The sequence below is a fragment of the Oryctolagus cuniculus genome, chromosome 1 (assembly GCF_051225735.1).
Source record: "Oryctolagus cuniculus isolate XC-2025 breed Fujian yellow rabbit chromosome 1, ASM5122573v1, whole genome shotgun sequence".
Lineage (NCBI taxonomy): Eukaryota > Metazoa > Chordata > Mammalia > Lagomorpha > Leporidae > Oryctolagus > Oryctolagus cuniculus.
This window is the reverse complement of record NC_142867.1, coordinates 232,203,755-232,223,532: the sequence shown is the minus strand read 5'-3', so window position 1 is coordinate 232,223,532 and position 19,778 is coordinate 232,203,755. Positions and strand designations below refer to the sequence as shown.

General features: G+C 67.3%; 2 protein-coding genes across 11 annotated transcripts; one reads left to right on the top strand and one right to left on the bottom strand.

Moving 5' to 3' along the window:
* The first annotated feature begins 3,348 nt into the window (after positions 1 to 3,348).
* ZDHHC12 (zDHHC palmitoyltransferase 12) lies at positions 3,349 to 7,382 on the top strand. Of its 3 annotated transcripts, none has more exons than XM_051838452.3 (5): positions 3,349 to 3,483; positions 5,009 to 5,145; positions 6,291 to 6,368; positions 6,491 to 6,657; positions 6,786 to 7,382. In XM_051838452.3, exons 1-5 carry the CDS (start codon positions 3,384 to 3,386, stop codon positions 6,985 to 6,987), a joined length of 684 nt encoding a protein of 227 aa, XP_051694412.2. In that variant the 5' UTR covers positions 3,349 to 3,383; the 3' UTR covers positions 6,988 to 7,382. The 3 variants fall into 3 exon arrangements, with proteins under 3 accessions (XP_051694412.2, XP_051694409.1, XP_089177024.1); XM_051838449.3 differs by having other exon boundaries at positions 6,764 to 7,382; XM_089320898.1 differs by having other exon boundaries at positions 6,254 to 6,368; positions 6,764 to 7,382.
* Positions 7,323 to 18,592, bottom strand: PKN3 (protein kinase N3). Of its 8 annotated transcripts, none has more exons than XM_051838445.3 (22): positions 18,289 to 18,592; positions 15,488 to 15,725; positions 15,202 to 15,347; positions 14,500 to 14,611; positions 14,297 to 14,424; positions 13,908 to 14,094; positions 12,922 to 13,068; positions 12,729 to 12,838; positions 12,473 to 12,616; positions 12,158 to 12,233; positions 11,900 to 12,068; positions 11,637 to 11,739; positions 11,461 to 11,528; positions 11,122 to 11,185; positions 10,934 to 11,025; positions 10,074 to 10,250; positions 9,237 to 9,299; positions 8,875 to 8,951; positions 8,379 to 8,521; positions 8,191 to 8,298; positions 7,946 to 8,026; positions 7,323 to 7,822 (listed from the first exon to the last, which is right to left on the bottom strand). In XM_051838445.3, the coding sequence occupies exons 1-22, from the start codon at positions 18,310 to 18,312 to the stop codon at positions 7,610 to 7,612; spliced, it is 2,670 nt and encodes an 889-aa protein (XP_051694405.2). In that variant the 5' UTR covers positions 18,313 to 18,592; the 3' UTR covers positions 7,323 to 7,609. The 8 variants fall into 8 exon arrangements, with proteins under 8 accessions (XP_051694405.2, XP_051694407.2, XP_069913767.2 ...); XM_051838447.3 differs by having other exon boundaries at positions 15,488 to 15,722; positions 18,289 to 18,425; XM_070057666.2 differs by lacking the exon at positions 18,289 to 18,592 and adding an exon at positions 17,300 to 17,459.
* Between the last annotated feature and the right edge of the window lie 1,186 nt (positions 18,593 to 19,778).

The following is a 19,778-nucleotide window of genomic DNA, read 5'->3' as shown; positions in this document are numbered from 1 at the left end:
TGTCAGGGTGTGGCCGGGCTCCCAGAGCCAAGGACAGGCTGGGCTCCCAGGCCTCAGGAGACCACACCCAGGGTCACGGAGGGCGGCGGAGGCCCCAGCACCCTGCGGGTGCCACCACAGCAGCACCCAGTGGAGGAAGGGCACGGCAGTGCGGGGCCTGGCACCTGGAGGGAGGGTGGGAGCCAGGCGGGAGTGTTCCTGGCATCCGTGCCTGGAGCCTTCTCCTTGGCCAGGCCTCACCCCGGGCCTACAAAAACCACACACTCTGAGTACAAATGACTTCATCTGCCACCCCCACTCACACATGGAAAGTCCTAAAGGCTAACAGTCCAAGGCCACATGGTTGGATGACCCCGGTCCCCTCGAGGTGTGTGTGGCCGACCCCTGGTGGCCAGCCCCTGCACCTGTGCGCAGAGCACCTGCCCAAACGACTCACACTTGAGGTCCTGCCTGGGCCTTTAGTGAGACTGCATCCCGGCCACTGGGGAGGGTCTTTCTCAAGGACCGAGAGCCACGCCTGTGGAGGAAAGTCCTAATTTCCATGATGGCCAGCTAACAGACACAACTGGCCGCATCCGCACCTCCGCTTCCGATGCAGCCCCCTCCTGATGCATGCTGGGAGGCAGCAGGTGTCGGCCCTAGTGCCTGGTCCCGGCCATCACGGCAGCTCTGGACTCCTGCCTTTGTCTTGGCCCATGCCTGGCCGCAGCAGGCATTTGGCGAGTGAACCAGCGGATGGAAGAGTCTCTGGATCACTCTGCCTTGTAAGATGAAAATAAACATTTTTAAAATTAAAAAAAAAACCTGTTTCTTGCCACTCAAGCAAGCGTCCAGCTTTGTTCACCCGTGGCACGGGCACAGCGGTGGGCTCAGAGCAGGCAGCTGCAGGGTGACCTGCGTGGGTGACGGGCACAGAGATCACAGCTGAGCTGCAAGTCACCGGCGCCCAGCTCAGTGCCGACCCGGCGTGGCTCAGTGCCGACCCAGCATGGCCACAGGTGGGAAACAGCTCAGTGCCGACCCGGCGTGGCCACAGGTGGGAAACAGCTCAGTGCCGACCCGGCGTGGCCACAGGTGGGAAACGCCAACTAAGCGGCTAGCACCAGCTTCAGCACGCGGGATCTGGACGCCCAGGCCAGGCTGAGCCTCCCTCTCACTCCCTCTCACTTCTGTGCCTCTCAGGGAGTTGGACCGCTGCCCTTTATCCTATTCCTGATGCTTAAGGACCCCAAGGGGCCGGCACGGGGGCGTAGCGGGTAAAGCCACCCCTGCGGTGCCAGCATCCCATACGGGCACTGGTTCGAGTCCCAGCTGCTCCACTTTTTTTATTTTTATTTTTTGACAGGCAGAGTGGACAGTGAGAGAGACAGAGAGAAAGGTCTTCCTTTGCCGTTGGTTCACCCTCCAATGGCCGCCGCGGCCAGCGCTGCGGGTGCACCGCACTGATCTGATGGCAGGAGCCAGGTGCTTATCTCCTGGTCTCCCATGGGGTGCAGTGCATCCTCCACTGCACTCCCTGGCCACAGCAGAGAGCTGGCCTGGACGAGGGGCAACCAGGACAGAATCCGGTGCCCCAACCGGGACTAGAACCTGGTGTGCCAGCGCCGCAAGGCGGAGGATTAGCCTAGTGAGCCGCGGCGCCGGCCCCCAGCTGCTCCACTTCCAATCCAGCTCTCTGCTGTGGCCTGGGAAAACAGTGGAGGATGGCCCAAGTGCTTGGGCCCTTGCACCCACTTGGGAGGCCCGGAAGAAACACGTGGCTCCTGGCTTCAGATCGGTGCAGCTCTGGCCATTGTGGCCATCTGGGGAGTGAACCAGCATCTAAATGGAAGACCTCTCTCTGTCTCTGCCTCTCCTTCAATCTGTGTGTAATTCTGACTTTCAAATAAATAATTTTATTTATTTATTTGAAAGCGTTAGAGAGAGGAGAGGCAGAGAGACAGAGGCGTCCATATGGGATGCTGGTACTGCAGGTGGTGGCTTTACCCACTACACCACAGCGCCAGCCCCATAAATAAATCTTAAAAAAAAAAAAAAAAAAAAAGTTTTAGGCGTCTGAAATCGCACAGAAAGGTTCTGATTGGCCCTGCCGAGTCGCCCACCCCCTAAGCTGCCCCAGGGCTATGAGGTTGGTGAATGGGGGCGTGGACCCCGCAGGACGGAGACGCCTCTGCCCACCGACACTCACAGGGATGTGGAGCGATCAGAACAGCCTTGGTCAGAGGAAGCTGCAGGAGGACCCGTGGGAAGACAGAGCCGGCGGCGGGAGGCCTTGGGGCCAGGCGGACAGCCGGGGGTCGGGCTGGACTCTGCAGGGTGTTGGCGAGGCGGTCCCCGCGGGACAGCGCACCGCGAGGGGACGGCGCACCGCGAGGGGACAGCGCACCGCGAGGGGACAGCGCACCGCGAGGGGACGGCGCACCGCGAGGGGACAGTACCCCGTGAGGGGACAGCGCACCGCGAGGGGACAGCGCACCGCGAGGGGACGGCGCACCGCGAGGGGACAGTACCCCGTGAGGGGACAGCGCACCGCGAGGGGACGGCGCACCGCGAGGGGACAGTACCCCGCGAGGGGACAGCGCACCGCGAGGCGAAGGGACAGCGCACCGCGAGGGGACAGCGCACCGCGAAGGGACAGTGCACCGCGAGGGGACGGCGCACCGCGAGGGGACAGCGCACCGCGAGGCGAGGTGGTCCCCGCGGGACAGTGCACCGTGAGGGGACAGCGCACCGCGAGGCGAGGGGACAGTACCCCGTGAGGGGACAGCGCACCGCGAGGGGACAGTACCCCGCGAGGGGACAGCGCACCGCGAGGCGAGGCGGTCCCCGCGGGACAGCGCACCCCCTTACTCAACCCCAGGACGCGGGCCCCGCAGACCGCAGGCCGCATGGGTGAGCGGGGCAGGGCCTCAACGCCTGTCCCGGGCTCGGCTGGGGGTCCCCCGGCCACGGCTGCCCACGCGCCCCCGCTGACCTCCCACACCTGACCAACGACCGGAGGCGGGGCGGGTGCCAGCCTTCACCGCGCACGCACAGCCTCTGACTGTTGGAGCGGGAGCTCTACGCATGCGCGATGCCGTCGGGGCGGAGCCCAGAGAGCGGGGTCCGCACGCCCAGGGCTTCCAAAAGTTACCTGGCTGGCGGGGGCCGGCGTGGGGCGCTCGCCGGCTGCGCGCGCGCCGGGCCCGCCCTCCGCCTCCTCGGGCACCTGTTGGCTTGAGGGCTCGCTCGGCCTCAGCTGTCACCCAATAGGAAGCCTCGCTCGCCCGACGATGCCCCGCCCACCTCCCGGGCCCGCCAATCCTCGGGCGGCTGCGGCGCCTCTCCCTCGCAGGGCCCGCCCCTCTGGGCGCTTCTTCCGGGTGGGTCCCCGGGCCGAGGCGATGGCGCCCTGGGCGCTCCTCAGCCCCGGGGTCCTGGTGCGGACCGGGCACACCGTGCTGACCTGGGGGATCACGCTGGTGCTCTTTCTGCACGACACCGGTGAGCCGGACCACCCGACCCCGCGTGGCTCCCCAGACGCTTGGGGCTCCCCGGAGCCCCCTGCCTGTTCCCCCGAGATCCGCCGGCTGCCGAGACCCCTCCCCATCCGTCACTCCGAGAGCCACCTGCCCTCCGCCCGCGACCCGGCTGACCCCTCATTAACCCAGCCGCCCTGGCCATCCTGGGACAATCCGGTGCCCGCCAGAGCCAAGCGCTGAGCGCCCCCCTCCGGACCCCTCCCGTCCCCTATCCGGCCGCCGCGATAGCATCATTCTCCCACCGCCGCCCCCCATTCCTGTCATCCCCCCAGCCCCGCTCCTCCACCTGAAGGGGTTGCTCAGGTCTCCCCATCCGAAAAGGACCTCTCCTCGGGCCGCCTTTCAAAGCCACGCTCCGCTGTCTGGCCGTGGCACGCCCCCGAGACCCCCCTCGCCACCTCCCCAGAGCCCCACCCGGGCCCAGGCTGCTCTCCCTCCCCTCCACCCCCCTGCCAGGCGTCACTCGCCCCCACCCCTTCCTCCAGGCTCCCCCAACCACCCCACCCCACCCATCAGCTCCTGCCTGTAACCGTCCATGGCTCCCTACCACCCTGTTCTCGGGCCTGCACGCTGGGCAGCAGCCACGCTGGGACCCCACCTCCAGGCCTGCCTTCAGCGAGGAGCACCTGCTCACCTCCAGCCACGCCCCCCACCCCAGCCCACGGCCCCGCCCCAGCCCCTGCCCCAGCCCCTGCCCCAGCCCCTCTGGTCCGGCCCCGCCCCCGCCCCCGCCCCCGCCCCAGCCCTAGCCCCTGCCCCAGCCCCTCTGGTCCGGCCCCGCCCCCGCCCCAGCCCTAGCCCCTGCCCCAGCCCCTCTGGTCCGGCCCCGCCCCCGCCCCAGCCCCAGCCCTAGCCCCTGCCCCAGCCCCTCTGGTCAGGCCCCGCCCCCGCCCCAGCCCCTGCCCCAGCCCCTGCCCCAGCCCCTCTGGTCCGGCCCCGCCCCCGCCCCAGCCCCAGCCCTAGCCCCTGCCCCAGCCCCTCTGGTCAGGCCCCGCCCCCGCCCCAGCCCCTGCCCCAGCCCCTGCCCCAGCCCCTCTGGTCCGGCCCCGCCCCCGCCCCAGCCCCAGCCCTAGCCCCTGCCCCAGCCCCTCTGGTCAGGCCCCGCCCCCGCCCCAGCCCCTGCCCCAGCCCCTGCCCCAGCCCCTCTGGTCCGGCCCCGCCCCCGCCCCCGCCCCAGCCCTAGCCCCTGCCCCAGCCCCTCTGGTCAGGCCCCGCCCCCGCCCCGCCCCCGCCCCTCTGGTCCAGCCCCGCCCCGGCCCCGCCCCAGCCCCTGCCCCTGCCCCTTCTCCAGCCCCAGCCCCTCTGGTCAGGCCCAGCCCCTGCCCCCGCCCCCACCCCGCCCCAGCCCCTCTGGTCAGCCCCAGCCCCGCCCCCGCCCCTCTGGTCCGGCCCCGCCCCCGCCCCTCTGGTCCCGCCCAGCCCCCGTCCCCGCCCCTGCCCCTCTGGTCCCGCCCAGCCGAAACCTCACCACCCTCTCCGGCCCCCAGAGCTGCGGCAGTGGGAAGAGCAGGGGCAGCTGCTGCTGCCGCTCACCTTCCTGCTGCTGGTGCTGGGCTCCCTGCTGCTGTACCTGGCTGTGTCGCTCATGGACCCAGGCTACGTGAACGCCCAGCCCCAGGCCCAGGTAACGAGACCCCCGAGGGGCCCACGGGGATCCAGACCCCAGCGACAGCCTGCACACCGGGCCTGTGCTGCGGGCTTCTTGTGGCACTGGGTGAATGCTATTTTATATATATATATATATATATATATATATATATATATATATATATTATTTATTTGAAAGTTAGAGAGAGGTAGAGCCAGAGAGAGAGAGGTCTTCCATCCAGTGGTTCACTCCCCAATTAGCCCCAACGGCCAGAGCTGATCTGATCTGAAACCAGGAGCCAGGAGCTTCTTCCAGGTCTCCCATGTGGGTGCAGGGGCCCAACCACTTAGGCCACCTTCTACTGCTTTCCCAGGCCACAGCAGAGAGCTGGATCGGAAGTGGAGCAGCTGGGACTCGAACCAGTGCCCATATGGGATGCCGGCACTGCAGGCCAGGGCTTTAACCCACTGCGCCACAGTGCTGGTCCCTGAATGCTTTTTAAAAAAGACTTATTTATTTGAAAGCCAAAGTGACACAGAGAAATATCTTCCCTCTGCTGATTCACTCCCCAAATGGCCGCAGCCGGCCAGGGCTGGGCCAGGCTGCAGCCAGGAGCTTCATCCGGCTCTCAGGTGGGTGGCAGGGACCCACAGGCTTGTGCCACCATCCGCATTAGCAAGGAGCGGGATTGAAAGCTGAGCAGTGGCCGGTGCTGTGGTGCAGCGGGGTAATGCCCTTGGGCCCCTGCACTTGCGTGGGAGACGCGGAAGAAGCTCCTGGCTCAGCTCCAGCCATTGTGGCCATCTGGGGAGTGAACCAGTGGATGAAGATCTCTCTCTCTCTCTCTCTCTCTCTCTCTCTCTAACTCTGTCTTTCAAATAAATGAAGGGAGGGAGGAGGGGAGGGCGGGTGGGTGGAGCAGCCGGGACAGGAACAGTGCTGTGCCATGGGATCATGGCGTTGCTGGTGGCGGCTTTTCTTGTTACGCCCCGTACCTGGCCCCAGGGATGGATCCACCACGGCCCAGAGCGGGCCAGCAGCCTGAAGGCCACACAGCCTCACAGGCCGGGGGTCCTTCCCCACTCCACCCTTGCGTTCTGCACGGGGCAGGCCCCACCCCCGCCGGTGCCATCTGTCTCCGCAGGGGACCCCGCCTCACCCCCAACATGCTTGACTTCCAGGAGGAGCCCAAGGAGGAGCAGACGGCCATGGTTCCCCCGGCCATGCCCCTGCGGCGCTGCAGATACTGCCTGGTGCTGGTGAGTGCTGCCTGGTGTCCCAGCCACCCCCACCCCACCCCCGCTCGAGGAAGGCCTCCCAGACCCAGTTCCTGGCCCCACGGGAGGGCCGCACTGAGCCCCAATCCCGTCCATGCCCACAGCAGCCCCTGCGGTCCCGGCACTGCCGTGACTGCCGCCGCTGCGTCCGCCGTTACGACCACCACTGCCCCTGGATGGAGAACTGCGTCGGGGAGCGCAACCACCCGCTCTTCGTGGCCTACCTGGCCCTGCAGCTGGTGGTGCTGCTGTGGGGCCTCTACCTGGCCTGGTAGGTGCCACCGCCACCACCCGGCGAGCGGGGGTGGCCTGGGCGGAGCGAGGGGCAGCGGGCTCCCCTGCCGCCCCCAGCCCCACGCCCTGTCCCCGCCCCGCAGGTCCGGCCTCCGCTTCTTCCAGCCCTGGGGGCTGTGGCTGCGCTCCAGCGGGCTCCTGTTCGCCGCCTTCCTGCTACTCTGCCTCTTCTCGCTGGTGGCCAGCCTGCTGCTGGCCTCGCACCTCTACCTGGTGGCCAGCAACACCACCACCTGGGAGTTCCTCTCCTCGCACCGCATCGCCTACCTCCGCCAGCGCCCCAGCAACCCCTTCGACCGCGGCCTGACCCGCAACCTGGCCCACTTCTTCTGCGGCTGGCCCTCGGGGTCCTGGGAGACCCTCTGGGCCGAGGAGGAAGAGGACGAGGACAGCGGCCAGGCTGTTTAGGGCCACTGAAGGCAGGGCCACCATCTCGTGCCTAAAAACCGGAGAGGCTGTGTATGCCCGGCCCGGGGCCAGCCCCTGGTGTGGCCTGGGGCTCTTCGGCGCTGCCCACTCTTCCCTGGCCTCTGCACTGTTGCCAGGCAGGATCCCAGCCTCACTCAGCGGTGGCTTCCAGGGCTCACGCACAGATGGACGCCGGGCTCCACCCCACCCCCCCAAGCCGGGCCGCCTCCAATGCACAGTTGTACAAATTTAATGATCCGTAAAGCAAGTCAAGTATTAAAAACATAAACTGTTCCTCGCTGTGGCACCCTTTCTGGCCCAGGTCTTCCCAGGAGGCAGGGTTAGGGCGGGAGGCCGGGGAGGGTGCACCTTGCCCAGTGACGCTGGGCGGAGCCCACGCTGGCAGTCCCCAGGCCGCTACCTGGGGCCCCAAAGCGTAGAAGCACTGTGGAAGGCCTGGGCCTGCGGGCAGCGGGGGGTTGGCCAGTCCGGGGCTGGGGCGGAGGCGCCGGGAGAGGGCCTCAGGGCTCCAGGAATCGCTCAGACACGAAGTCGAAGTCGCGGAAGGCGGCCTGCTGGCGGGCGGTGAGGGGGCTCTGCGGGGCAGGCGGGGTCAGCGCAGGCGGCAGCGCCGTGAACTCGCCCTCGAAGTAGCGCAGGTCTGCGGGGCCGCAGAGGGTGGGCACGAAGGGAGGCCGGACGGTGCGGGCGAGCAGGGCCCGCCAGTCGGTGGCCTGGGGCCAAGAGCAGAGGGGGAACTGAGGGGCCAGCAGCCGCAGCCCTGGGGGTTGTGACCCCACCCCTCCTCCCACCCCCACCCTGCCAGGCACCGGGCACCGTGCCGCCCGGCCGCTCACCCTAAAGAACGGCTGAGCCTTGATCTCCTCTGCGTCCTGCTCGCCCGCCCCCAGACGCTGCTCTGGGGTCTTCCGCAGGAGCTGCGACAGGGCAGGAGCGCACGTGGGGCACCCGGGCCCGGCACTGCCAGGCGCCGCAGGCCCCCCAAGTGCACTGGGCAGCGGCGAGCGCCACCCGGAGGCAGAGGCCCCAGCCCAGGAGCAGCTGCCCCACCCCCGCCCAGCCGGGACCCTGCCATACTCACCTGCTGAATGAGCTCCAGGCTTTGGGTTGAAAGAAAGTGGGGGTACGGGGCATCCGCGTTGACGATGCAGTCAAACACCTCTTCCTCCGTGTCCCCCGGGAACGGGCACTGTGGGCACGGGGCTCAGCAGGGTGCCTGGCCACCCCAACCACAGGCCCCGGCAGGCCGCCCCCACCCCCGGCACTCACCTCCCCCACCAGCATCTCGTAGAGCAGCACGCCCAGCCCCCACCAGTCCACAGCCCGCGTGTAGGCCTCTCGGGTCAGCACCTCGGGGGCCAGGAACTCCGGGGTGCCACAGAAGGTGCTGGTCCGGTCCCCGAAGCCGATGCCTGCAACACCCCGCCAAAGGCTGCCTGGTGAGCCCCGGTCCCAGAACCCTCCGCGCCAAGCCCGGCCACGTGCACTAGGAAGTGGAACCGTCCGGCTGTATGAGGAAGCTGTCTCAGCCACGCTCCTGTGCCAAGGTCACACGGAAGGCGGCACGGAGTGCCCTCTCCCAGCCCTGTCTGCGGGCTCTCGCTCTGGCCCAGGGTGCAGTGCAAGCTAGGAAGAAGAGCTGACGGGCCAGCTGCCCGCTCCGGGGAAGGCCAAGGCGGGGGAAGCAGGGCTCGGGGTGGGGGTGGGGGTGGGGGACGCCGGTCGGCCTGGGCTAGGCGGGCACAGCGGAGGACGCAGCCCCCACCTTCCTTGCACAGCCCGAAGTCTGCAATCTTCAGGAAGCCCTGGGCATCCAGCAGGAGATTATCCAACTTCAGATCCCTGACGGCAAGGAAGGGGCAGATCACGGGGGGCTGGGAGGAGCACCTGCCGCAGGGGCAGCCGCAGGAGGACAGCCCTCCCATCGTGCCCCCTCCTCAGCCCCCACCACCCCCGGCATCCTGGAAGAGCACCTGCCCGGGGGGGCAGCCCCCCCACCATGCCCCCTCCTCGGTCCCCACCACCCCCACCGTGCCCCCTCCTCCACCCCCACCGCCCCCCACCGTGCCCCCTCCTCACCCCCCACCGCCCCACCCCATCCCCGGCACTCTGGGATAACTGGTATACCTGTAAATGATCTTCTTTTCATGCAAGAACTGCAGCCCCAGGACCACGCAGGCCAAGTAGAAGCTGAAGGAGTGGGTAAGCTCAGGCCCAGGACAGGCCCCAGGGAGGCCCCAGGTGTCCTGAGCAGTCAGATGTGGGCGAGAGACTGGGACACGCATCAGGCCTGGGCTTGGGGGGCTTCTTCAGTGGTCCCAAGGTTGGGTGCACCCAGAGCCCACCCTCCCCTGGGCTCAACTGTGCCAAGCATTCGGCACACCTTACTCTCCCGGCATCCCCCAGCACCCAACTCATCCTGCCCGTGGTTCTAGTGAGGATCGGCGACTCCGGGTGAGAGGGCACCCGGGGTCACCTGGCTCATGGCAGAGCCGCTGTGCCAACCAGGACTTCGGAGCTGCAGAGGGCGAACAGTGACTCCAGCTGCAGCCCCTGTGCTAACTCCTCACTCCTCTCCTCTACGCCACGATCCAGTGAAAGCTACCACAAGCCCAATTACCAGCTACACAAACTGAGGTCCAGGATCACAAAACCTGTGGGTGGGGCCAGCACTGTGGTGCAGCTGGTTAAGCCACCTAGGACCCCGGCATCCCACATGAACGTCAGTTCAAGTCCCGGCTGCTCCACTTCAGATCCAGCTCCTGGCTAACGCACCTCTCTCTAACTCTATCTTTCAAATAAATAAATGCTTGAAAAAAACAAATACTACCAGAGTTGGTGCCAGGGTTTGAACCAAGGCCTGTCTTTGCCACGGGGGACCCTGGAGGAAGCAGGATGGGGGCTACCAGCGAGAGGGGACCGGGGAGGCGGCTGCGAGACGCAGTGGCAGAGGCGGGAACGCACCAGGCCTGGGGCTCCGGGAAGACTTCCTCGTGGATCTGCATCATGAGGTCACCCCCGGGCACAAACTCTGTCACAAAGCAGGCGTGGCTGGAGGTCTGGAAGCAGGCGAGGAGGGAGAGCAGGAAGGGGTGCCCTGAGCGGCCCACGGCTTCCAGGATCCGCTTCTCGCAGTACAGGCTGGCGGGGAAGGCAGCGGCTCAGAGGAGAGACCCTGGGCTGTGCCCCGCCGCTCACACGACAGCCCTGGCTCCCTGGGGCGTCAGCAGGCAGTGACCGCTCTCCATGAACTGGAGCTCACAGGGGTCACTGGGCCTGCACCCTTCTTTACAGAAGAGCAAGCTGAGGTTCAGAGAATGGGGGCCCTGTCCAAGGGCACCCCGGTCACGGCTGCAGGCGCTAACAGGACCCAGGCGCAGGCGCTCAGCCTACCAGTCAGCACGCCGACTGCGTGCCCACGTCTTATAGTGCAGCACCTGGGTGCTACCCTGCCCCTGGCTCCCAACTCCAGTTTCCAGCTCATGCGGAACCCAAAGGCAGTGGTGACAGTTCCAGTAACTGGGTTCTTGTCACTCAGGTGGGGCCCTTGGAGTGAGGTCCCAGCTTCCTGCTTTGGCCTCATAGCCCAGCCCCAGCCTTGGTGAGCATTTGGGGAATGAACCAGCAGATGGGAGTGTGAACTCTGACACACACACACACACACACGCACAAACACGCACACACAAAAGACAGAAACGAGGCCTGGGCTGAGCGCACAGGGTCACCACTGCACAGCCCAGGAGCCTTCAGCGGAAGCCTGGGCGCCAGCGACCCCGGGTCCCCCCAAGGCCAGGGTCCCGGGTGCCTGCAGCCCCACTGCACACCTCTCCATCTCGTCTCGGCTGAGAACCTCGTGCTTCTTCAGCGCTTTGATGGCGTAGTACTTCCCCGTGCCCTTGAACTGCACCAGGAGGACCTGAGGGCCACAGGGGGGTGGCTGCAGGGGGGCAGTGTGGAGAGCCTTCCCTTCGCCTCTCACTACCCCAGGGGTCCTCCCACCCGCACCCCTCACCTTCCCAAAGTGTCCCCGGCCCAGCACAGCCAAGCAGCGGAAGTCCTGAAGCCGGGGGGTCTTCCTGCAAGATTGAGCACAGGAAGCCCCCACCCCAGGTCAAAGTCTGGGCCTCCACCCAGGGCCACTCCAAGCCTTCCATGCCCAGCCCTGGGAGGCCCTGCCCATTGAGGGGCTCACGGCAGAGCCCTGCAGGGTGCAGGTTCCTGGACAGGAATTCCCAGGAGTCTGGCATACACCTGGCGCTCAATAATGTCAGCTTGGCAAGTAAGAGCCGGAGAGCGAGCCAGCGTAGGCACTCACCAGGCAGTGGTGGTGAACAGACACACTCGCTTATACCTGGTGGGGGAGGCCGGCTGGGGCGCCGCGAGTCCAGGCCTGGGCTCCATGTGCGGGCGTTTGGTGCACTGCGAGGTAGAGGGGGCCCAGGGCAGGGCAGGGCTGAGCTGTGTTCCTGCCCTCCCGCCAGGCTTGCCACCCTCCCACAGGGCCCCCCAGTCCTGCCCGCCCCTCACCGGAGTCTCCTCGGGGGTCCGCTCCTGGGGCAGGCAGAGCCGAGGGGGCTTGGGCGGGGGCCGCATCTCTTCTCCCAAGGGGATCTTCTTGGGCAGGAAGTCACTACAGGGAGGAAGCAGCAGGCACAGCAGGAGGGGGTAGTGGACGGACAGCGGGTCACACAAACAGACGGGGCGGGGGATGGAGAGACAGCCACCGGCTGGCCCTGGGGAGAGGCGGATGCCACAGAGCAGCGGGCAGTCTGGGGCGAGGCGGCGCCTACCTGGGTGACACAGGCTCCGAGGGGCCCCGTGGTGTTGTCGGGGCCTGGGGCCCCCCTTTTGGGGGGCTGATGGTGCTGGGCGAGCTGCAGGGGGGCAGCAGGCTCATGACCAGGCGTCCCCAGGCTGCCATGCTGAGGTTCATCTGGGACGCTCTCAGGAAGTCCTGCCCTGGGGGGAGAGGGCGGCTCAGTGCCAGGGAACCGCCCCCCCATGCCCCAGCCCCGCCCCATCCATGCACAGCCCTGGCCCCTGCACACCTCTCCGTTTGGAGAAAATGCATTTCTGTCTCTGTAGCCGGGGCCTCCTCTCAACGACTGGGTCGCAGAAAGTCACCTGCAAGGCCAGGGACAGGGCTGGAGACGGTCCCGCCCTCCCCACCGGCCACAGTGCCTCCCCGCCCTCCGACCCCAGCCCGTGCTCCCCCTCAACCAATGCGGGAGCCGGAGGGCCCAGAGCCACAGCAGCCCCATTCTCATGAGTCCCTGGGGGAAACCCAGGCCCCGGGGCGTGGAGCCCTCCCCGGCCGGCCCTGTCTCCAGTATCCCTGATACACTCGGGGGCTCTCGGGGCACCTGCGCGAAGAGCCGCCCCTGCGGCACCAGGCTGAGGGTCAGCTGGTGACAGGCATTATCCAGGAAGTCTTCGAGCCTCAGGAAGACCACGCCACACAGCTGCCGCCAGTCCCGCCAGTGCACGCCGATCTCCAGCTCGCGGGCCTACGTTGGGGAGGCCAGGCTGAAGGGCATGGGGTGCGGCAGGTGACCTGCCCCGGAGGGCCTTCCAGCCCGTGGCCCACCGTTACCAGGACCGCACCACGGCCAGCCTTACGCGCTCCAGGGCGGTGACAAAGGTCTGGTCCCAGGACTGCTTGGCCACCTGTCCCCAGCCCGTCTGGCCCACCACGCGGTTGTCCACCTTCAGCACTGCCAGCACCTCGCCTGCAGGGCAGGGCCGGGGACTCAGGACGGGCTCAGGACAGGCTCTCCCCATGGCCGCCCCTCACAGCTCCTCCCCAACTCACTGGTCAGGCCGCCTCCGCCGCGCGGCTGCTTGGCCCTGGCCCGAAGCCAGCTCTCAGAGGGGCTGCCAGCCAGCGCGGCCGCTGGAGATCGCCCAGGCACGGTGGTCAGCAGCTGCTCACAGCCCAGGAGGCGGACGTGCAGGGTCCCTGCGCAGAATCCGTGGACTGCTTGTCAGGCGCCTTCGTCCCACTGCCCCCACGGCGCCCTGGACGCCAGGGACATGGCTGCCCGAGGCCCTAGGTCCCCAGAGCAGGCTCTGGAGGCCACTGGGTATCCTTGAGACAGCCCAGCAGCCCTCCTTCCTACACCAGGGGGCGGGATCACGGGCAGAGGAGCTGGGCCCAGGCCAGGCCAGGCTGCTGGGAGCCACAGGTCGCGCCAGCTTCCGCACCAGGGCAGGGATGCGATCTTGGGTGGCGAGGGAGAAGCCTGGCTCCATCCCACTTAGCCCTGGCCTCAGATTCCATCTGAACAGTGAGGGTAAAACCCAGCTCTTCCCCCCACCCTCGTGGGTACAAACTGTGGTCGCTAACGCACAGCTTGGGAGGCAGCAGGCGACGGCTACGTAACTGGGTCCCTGCCACCCACAGGGGAGACCCGGATTGAGTTCCTGGCTCCTGGCTCTGGCATGGCCCAGTCCTGGTTATTGTAGGCATCTGAGGAGTGAACCAAGGGTTGGAAGACTCCTCTCTCTCTCTCTGCCTTTTAATTAAGCACAAGCAAATAATTAAATAATTTTGAAAGTAGTAACGGCTACCGTGTTTGAGCACTGATTACATCACCCCTAAGAGGCAGGGGCTCTCAGCACCACCATTCCACAGATGCACAAACTGAGGCTCAGAGAAGGGCCGTCGCTTGCCCAGGGTCCTAACCCAGTGGGCGCTGGGGTGCTGGGGCCAGGATTGGAACCCTCCCCCGAAGCTCCTTCCTGCCATAGTCCCCCAAAGAGAAGGGGAGCTCCGCAGCGGGAGGGACCCCCGGCTACCTGTCAGGGCGGTGGGCTTCCCAAGTGTCGCTGAGGGCTGGGGGTTCCCAAGCAGCGGCGCCGCCTGCAGCTCCCGGGCCACCTGGCTGCGCAGAGGGTGGGTGGGAGGCAGGCCCTCCAGCAGCCGCTCCAAGGCCAGCCGCAGGAGGTCCAGCTTCTGGGAGGACTCCTGGAGCTGGGCCTGGGCCTGCAAAGGAGACACGGGCAGGGGCAGGCCATGGGGCACGGGGTGGGGGGCACTGGCCCGCGCCACCCGGAGCCACCCCGCCTGAGGTCGCCACCACATGTGCCCCTTGCTTCCGCTGCCAGCCTGCGTGGCCCGTCCAGCAGTGACTCCCGCCGCTGCGCATGGAGACGGGCAGACCCCCGAGGGAGGGGCACGGCCTGACCTCAGCCAGGGCCTTGCGGTCCTGCGTCCTCCGGCCGCCGAGCAGCTTGACCACGTTCTTGGCGCCCTCAGCCACAGCGGCCTCGATGCGCAGTCGATGCTGCAGCTCGTCGGCCAGCAGCTCAGGGCCTGGCGGGGGAGAGCGGTCAGCAGCCCCGCCCCGCCCCCACCCCGCCGCTCCCGCCCCGCCTCCCCAAGCCTCACCTGGCTCAGGGGCCCCGCTGGCCTCCAGGCTGGTGATCTTCATGCGCAGCAGGGCCACCTTCAGCTGGCTGTCCCGCAGCATCTGCTGGGCAGCGGCCAGCAGCTTCCTCTCCTACGGGGACGTGACCCGTGCCCATGAGACCAGGGCTGGCCAGAGACACCCCCATCCTACCAGAGTCAAAGCCAAGTGCCTAGCCCCCCCCCCCCACAGAGCGAAACCAGACACTACAGCCGAGCCTCCCTTCTCGGACCAGGGCAAGGGTAGCGGGCAGAGCTTCCTCCATCAGACCTGCAAGGGCTAAGATCAAGCCTCCTCCCTCACATCAGGACCAGGGCTAGCTTCCTCCATCAGACCAGGGCCAGGGTTAAGCTTGTTTCCATTAGATCAGATCGAAGGAAGGCTAAGCCTCTTCCATCAGATCAGACAGGGGTCAAGCCGCCTCCCCCATCAGGTCCTTCCTGTCAGAGGAGCACTGGGCCAGGTTCCCTACATCAAGCTGGGAGTCGAGGCTGGGACCAGCTGGGACCCCACTGGACCAGTGTCGGGGTCTTCCCTGGTGGACCAGGGGTGAGGGCCACGCCTTCCCACCCGACTGGGACCTGAGGGTGCATGTCCCCATCAGACCAAGGACGGGGTCAGTGGCTGGGATGCACCTCCCCTGACGTCCGTGAGCCAAGCCTCGCCCCTCCCCCGGGCCTTACCTTGGGGGTGCCGCGGGCACACGTGTGGGTCATGTTCTCAGCCCCCTGTTTCACCTTAAGCTCCACCTGCAGCTGCCTCCGCAGAGCCTCCAGGTGCCGGGCTCGTGGCTGCTCCGCCCGTGGCCAGGGGCCCGAGGCCACAGGCTCTGTGTGCAGGGAGGGTGGGGCACACGGACCCGTCACCCAGGGCCCCGCTCTCACCCAGGGCCTGGCCCTCTCCTCCCTCCCTCCCTCCCCTCCTGGGCCACTCAGCAGGGGCTGTGGGAGAAGGCGACTCCCCACTCACCGGCCGGGGCCGGGCCGGGCAACAGGACGCGGGCATGCAGCTCCTGCAGCTCAGCATGCAGCTGCTCCAGGCGGCGGTTGGAGGCCCGCAGCAGCTGCCGGACGTGGCCCAGGTGGCGGCGGTCCGTGGCCACACGCAGCAGGTTCTCCACGCCCTCCTTGATTTTCAGCTCCTTCTGGATGGCCCGGCGGACGGCCTCTTTCTCCTCCTCCAGGGGCCGCTGACCGGATCCAGGCTGCTGCGGACGGAGAAGGGTGAGGCCTGGTGGGTCCTCCAAGGGCGCAGCACAAGGAGCAGACAGGGCCCTGGACCCACACGGGGGCTTGGGGCAGACGGCGCGCAGGACCCACACGGGGGCAAGGAGCAGACAGCGCGCAGGACCCACACGGGGGCTTGGGGCAGGCGGCGCCCAGGACCCACACGGGGGCTTGGGGCAGACGGCGCGCAGGACCCACACGGGGGCTTGGGGCAGACGGCGCGCAGGACCCACACGGGGGCTTGGGGCAGACGGGGCCCTGGACCCACACGGGGGCTTGGGGCAGGCGGCGCCCAGGACCCACACGGGGGCAAGGAGCAGACGGCGCCCAGGACCCACACGGGGGCTTGGGGCAGACGGCGCGCAGGACCCACACGGGGGCTTGGGGCAGACGGGGCCCTGGACCCACACGGGGGCTTGGGGCAGGCGGCGCCCAGGACCCACACGGGGGCAAGGAGCAGACGGCGCGCAGGACCCACACGGGGGCTTGGGGCAGACGGCGCGCAGGACCCACACGGGGGCTTGGGGCAGACGGCGCGCAGGACCCACACGGGGACACATCTTGGGACACATCTCTGCCTCTGGTGCTCAGCACCCAGACAAAAAATTTATCTGAGGGGCCAGTGCTGTGGCGTAGTGGTAAAGCCACCACCTGCAGCGCCGGCATCCCATATGGGCACTGGTTCAAGTCCCCGCTGCTCCACTTCTGATCCAGCTCCCTGCTATGGCCTGGGAAAGCAGCAGCAGGTGGCCCAAGTGCTGGGACCCTTGCACGTATGAGGCAGGCCTGGAAGAAGCTCCAGGCTCCTGGCTTTGAATTGGCCCAGCTCAGGCCATTGTGGCCATCTAGGGAGTGAACCAGCGGACGGAAGCCCCCCTCCCCCCGCCGCCCTGCCTTGCTGTAACTCTGCCTTTCAAATAAATAAACAAATCTTTTTTTAAAAGAAATGTATCTGAGAGACAGGGAGCTCCCATCTCCTGGTTCTCTCCCCAAGTGCTGTCAAGGCAGGAGCTGGGAACTCCATCCGGGTCTCTGCGGGTGGGCACGAGCAGGAAGCTGGAACCCAGAGCTGCGGGCGGGCGTGGACCCTGGGCCGTCGGATGGGGTGCCCCCACCAGTGTCTTAACTGCCGGCCCAGATTCAGAACACACTCTTGCCAAGAAGACACGGGGCAGTCATTCACCACTCTCACTGCCCGGCGTGCTGGGCCTGGAGATGTGGGAACGGACACAGAGAAGCTAAGAACCGGGCCCACACCCCCAACACAGAGAGGAGGCCCCGGCCCCTGCCTGCCAGCCACACTGCGGCCTCCTAGTCTGGAATCAAAGCAGAATCCGGGCTGGACCAAGGGGCTTCCTTCCAACACCCCAAAGCCACGACGGGCAGCGGGGCAGCAGTGCTGAGGGGGGCCCGGGAGGAAGCAGAAAGTTCGCTTCACCCCAGGATGGAGCCACGGAGAGGAAAACCTCCCCAGGCCTGTGCTCAAACCAACCCGTGCCAAAGCCCACGGTGGTGGCGGCCAAGGTAGCCACCGCCCCCCACCCCCACCACTTACCTCTCTGCCGGCCATCTCCCCAGCCCAGTGTTGGGGCTGGCTGCCCTGCCTCGGGGACCCCCACCCCAGGCCTCCTCAGGGCCCACTGGCCAGGCCGTCAGCGGCCAGGGCGAGGCTCAGGAAATCCTTTTGACCGCCCCAGGCAGAAGGGCTGGAGCCAAAGCCCTGAGCAAACAAAGAGCCCTTGGAGCTGGGGGCCCGGCCGCCGGGGTCCTGAGTCACCGGGCCGCGGCAGGGCGGAGGCTGGGAGGAAATCGGAAAATGTGTACACGCTGCGCCTGGAACCGGCAGAGGCTCTGGGCGCAGTGGGTGGAAGAGGCCGGCCACCTGCAGGCTGCCGGGGTGGGCGCGGTGGGGGCACCAGGCAGCCCCTGGCTCCTATACCTCAGCCGGGCACACCCCGGTGCTGCGTGCCCCGGGCTGGAGTCCTCCTCCCCACGCTACCCCGCCGCACGCGCTCCAGGGTGGGACACCCCCGCCCCGTCCCTCCTCCACGACGCACGCAGCGGAGCTCCTGGGCTCGCGCCGCCCGCCGCCAGCTCGCCCCGGGGCGCTCTGCGTATCCGAAGGTTCCCGCCCTGGCCCAGAGCCGGGCCCTCCGCGGGCGTGCACGCGCCGAACCGAACACTCCCGACGGTGCCCCTGGGCCCTGGGAGGCGCCCCCTGGGGCACACACCCGCCTCTGCTCCCGCGCGCCAGCCTGCACCGGCTGTGCGCTCCCAGCGAATTCCCACTGGCCCTAGGGTCCCGCCTGGAGGAACTGCCTCCAGGCAAGTCAGGGGCGCACCGAGAGGAGCTCCGGGGCTGACCCGCCCGGGGCTTTGCGTCACCCACCCTGGGGACGTTCCCAGCGCTCAGGTCTGCCCAGCCTAGGAGTCGCGGGGGCCGGCCGCCGGTTTAGAGCCGGGGGCTGGAGACGCGCCAGCGACTGGGGCGCCCGGGGCGGCGAGCGAGGCAGCCCCGCACCCCCGTCCGCGCGCGCCATTCACCTGCCGCGGCGCCCCCTCCTCCATGGCGCCGCTCCGAACGCTGGGCCCCTCCTCTCCGCCACTCCGGTGCCGGAAGCCCCAGCCCCTCCGCCAGGACTTTCAAACTTGAAACTTCCCGGGAAGCGGCACCGGAGATGCGGGATCGGGCGCCCCCTCCCGAAACCTGCTGGCCCGCCCGGCGCCTGGGGACCAGCGCCGCCCCTCGGCCGCACCGGACTCGCGCCCCGCATCCCGTGCCTTCATGAGGTTGGAGGCCCCAGTTCTGAAATTCCGCGGCCCCAGGGCTGCAGGCCACGCTCGGTGTGACACAGGCCCCGCGCCCCGGGGCCGGACCCGGGCTCTCCAACTTCGCCCCGGGCCGGGAGGCGCCCCCTGGCGGCTGCTCACCGGCGTAGCGAGTGCGCTCGGGGCTGCGACCGCCTCTGGGCGCCCCCCACCCCCGCTAAGGCTCCAGGCCAGTTCGTCGGGATGTCCTTGGTGTGAAATGGGCTAATCCCAAAGCAGTCACCCCACGGAGTGGTTGGCTCTGTCTAGGCGTCAGTCACTACAAGAACACGGACGTCGTTAGGAAGCAAAGCTTCCCTGGAATGATGGCAAATGACGCTGAATGAACCCAGTGTCCCTCAGGCCCCCACCTACCTGAGCTCGCAGGTGCGGTCACTGGGCTGTCACCCAAGCCCGCCTCACCGGGAGACACGCTGGTGCAACCCCCACCGTCTCAGGAAAGTAGCCCTAACGAGGGACCCTGGCTCTTTCTCCGTGATAGGGCCGGCTGCTTCGTCACTTCCTAGCACTCCAGCCTCCCAGGACCGTGCCAAGACCTCACTGGACGGCACCTCGTCCAAGGGGTCAGAAGTGAGGGCGGCTCACACACCGTCGCTGAGCTGGCCGCGTAACCGCTGCACCACGCCAGCCGCCCAGTTTTTGAGGGCTGGACATTTAACACAAGCACTTGGCACATACTAGGTTTTTTTTTTTTTTTTTTTTTTTTTTTTTTAAGATTTTATTTGAAAAACAGAGGCAAGAAACAGAGGTCTTCCACCTGCTGGTGCACTCCCCATAACAGCCGGGGCTGCGCTGATCTGAAGCCAGGAGCCAGCTTCCTCCCGGTCTCCCATGTGGGTGCAGGGGCCCACGGACTTGGGCCATCTTCTACTGCTTGCCCAGGCCACAGCAGAGAGCTGGATCAGAAGCAGAGCAGCCGGGACTTGAACCAGCGCCCAGATGCTGGTGCCACAGGGGCAGCTCTACCTGCTACGCCGCAGCGTCAACCCCTTAAATGGGGTCATCACACTGTCCTGAGCTGTGTGTTGTTACCCACCATTTAAAAGTTTAAAAAGGCCGGTGCTGTGGCTCAACAGGCTAATCCTCTGCCTTGCGGCGCCGGCACACCGGGTTCTAGTCCCGGTCGGGGCGCCGGATTCTGTCCTGGTTGCCCCTCTTCCAGGCCAGCTCTCTGCTGTGGCCTGGGAGTGCAGTGGAGGATGGCC

Coding starts and splice junctions, on each gene's coding strand:
- ZDHHC12 (XM_051838449.3), top strand. CDS start 3,384: ATGGCGCCCTGGGCGCTCCTCAGCCCCGGGGTCCTGGTGCGGACCGGG. Junction 3,484..5,008: donor GCTCTTTCTGCACGACACCG/GTGAGCCGGACC, acceptor TCCGGCCCCCAG/AGCTGCGGCAGTGGGAAGAG. Junction 5,146..6,290: donor ACGCCCAGCCCCAGGCCCAG/GTAACGAGACCC, acceptor CTTGACTTCCAG/GAGGAGCCCAAGGAGGAGCA.
- PKN3 (XM_051838441.3), bottom strand. CDS start 18,312: ATGGAGGAGGGGGCGCCGCGGCAG. Junction 15,348..15,487: donor GCCCGGCCCGGCCCCGGCCG/GTGAGTGGGGAG, acceptor CCCTGCACACAG/AGCCTGTGGCCTCGGGCCCC. Junction 11,186..11,460: donor CAGCCGGCCTCCCCCACCAG/GTATAAGCGAGT, acceptor TCAATCTTGCAG/GAAGACCCCCCGGCTTCAGG.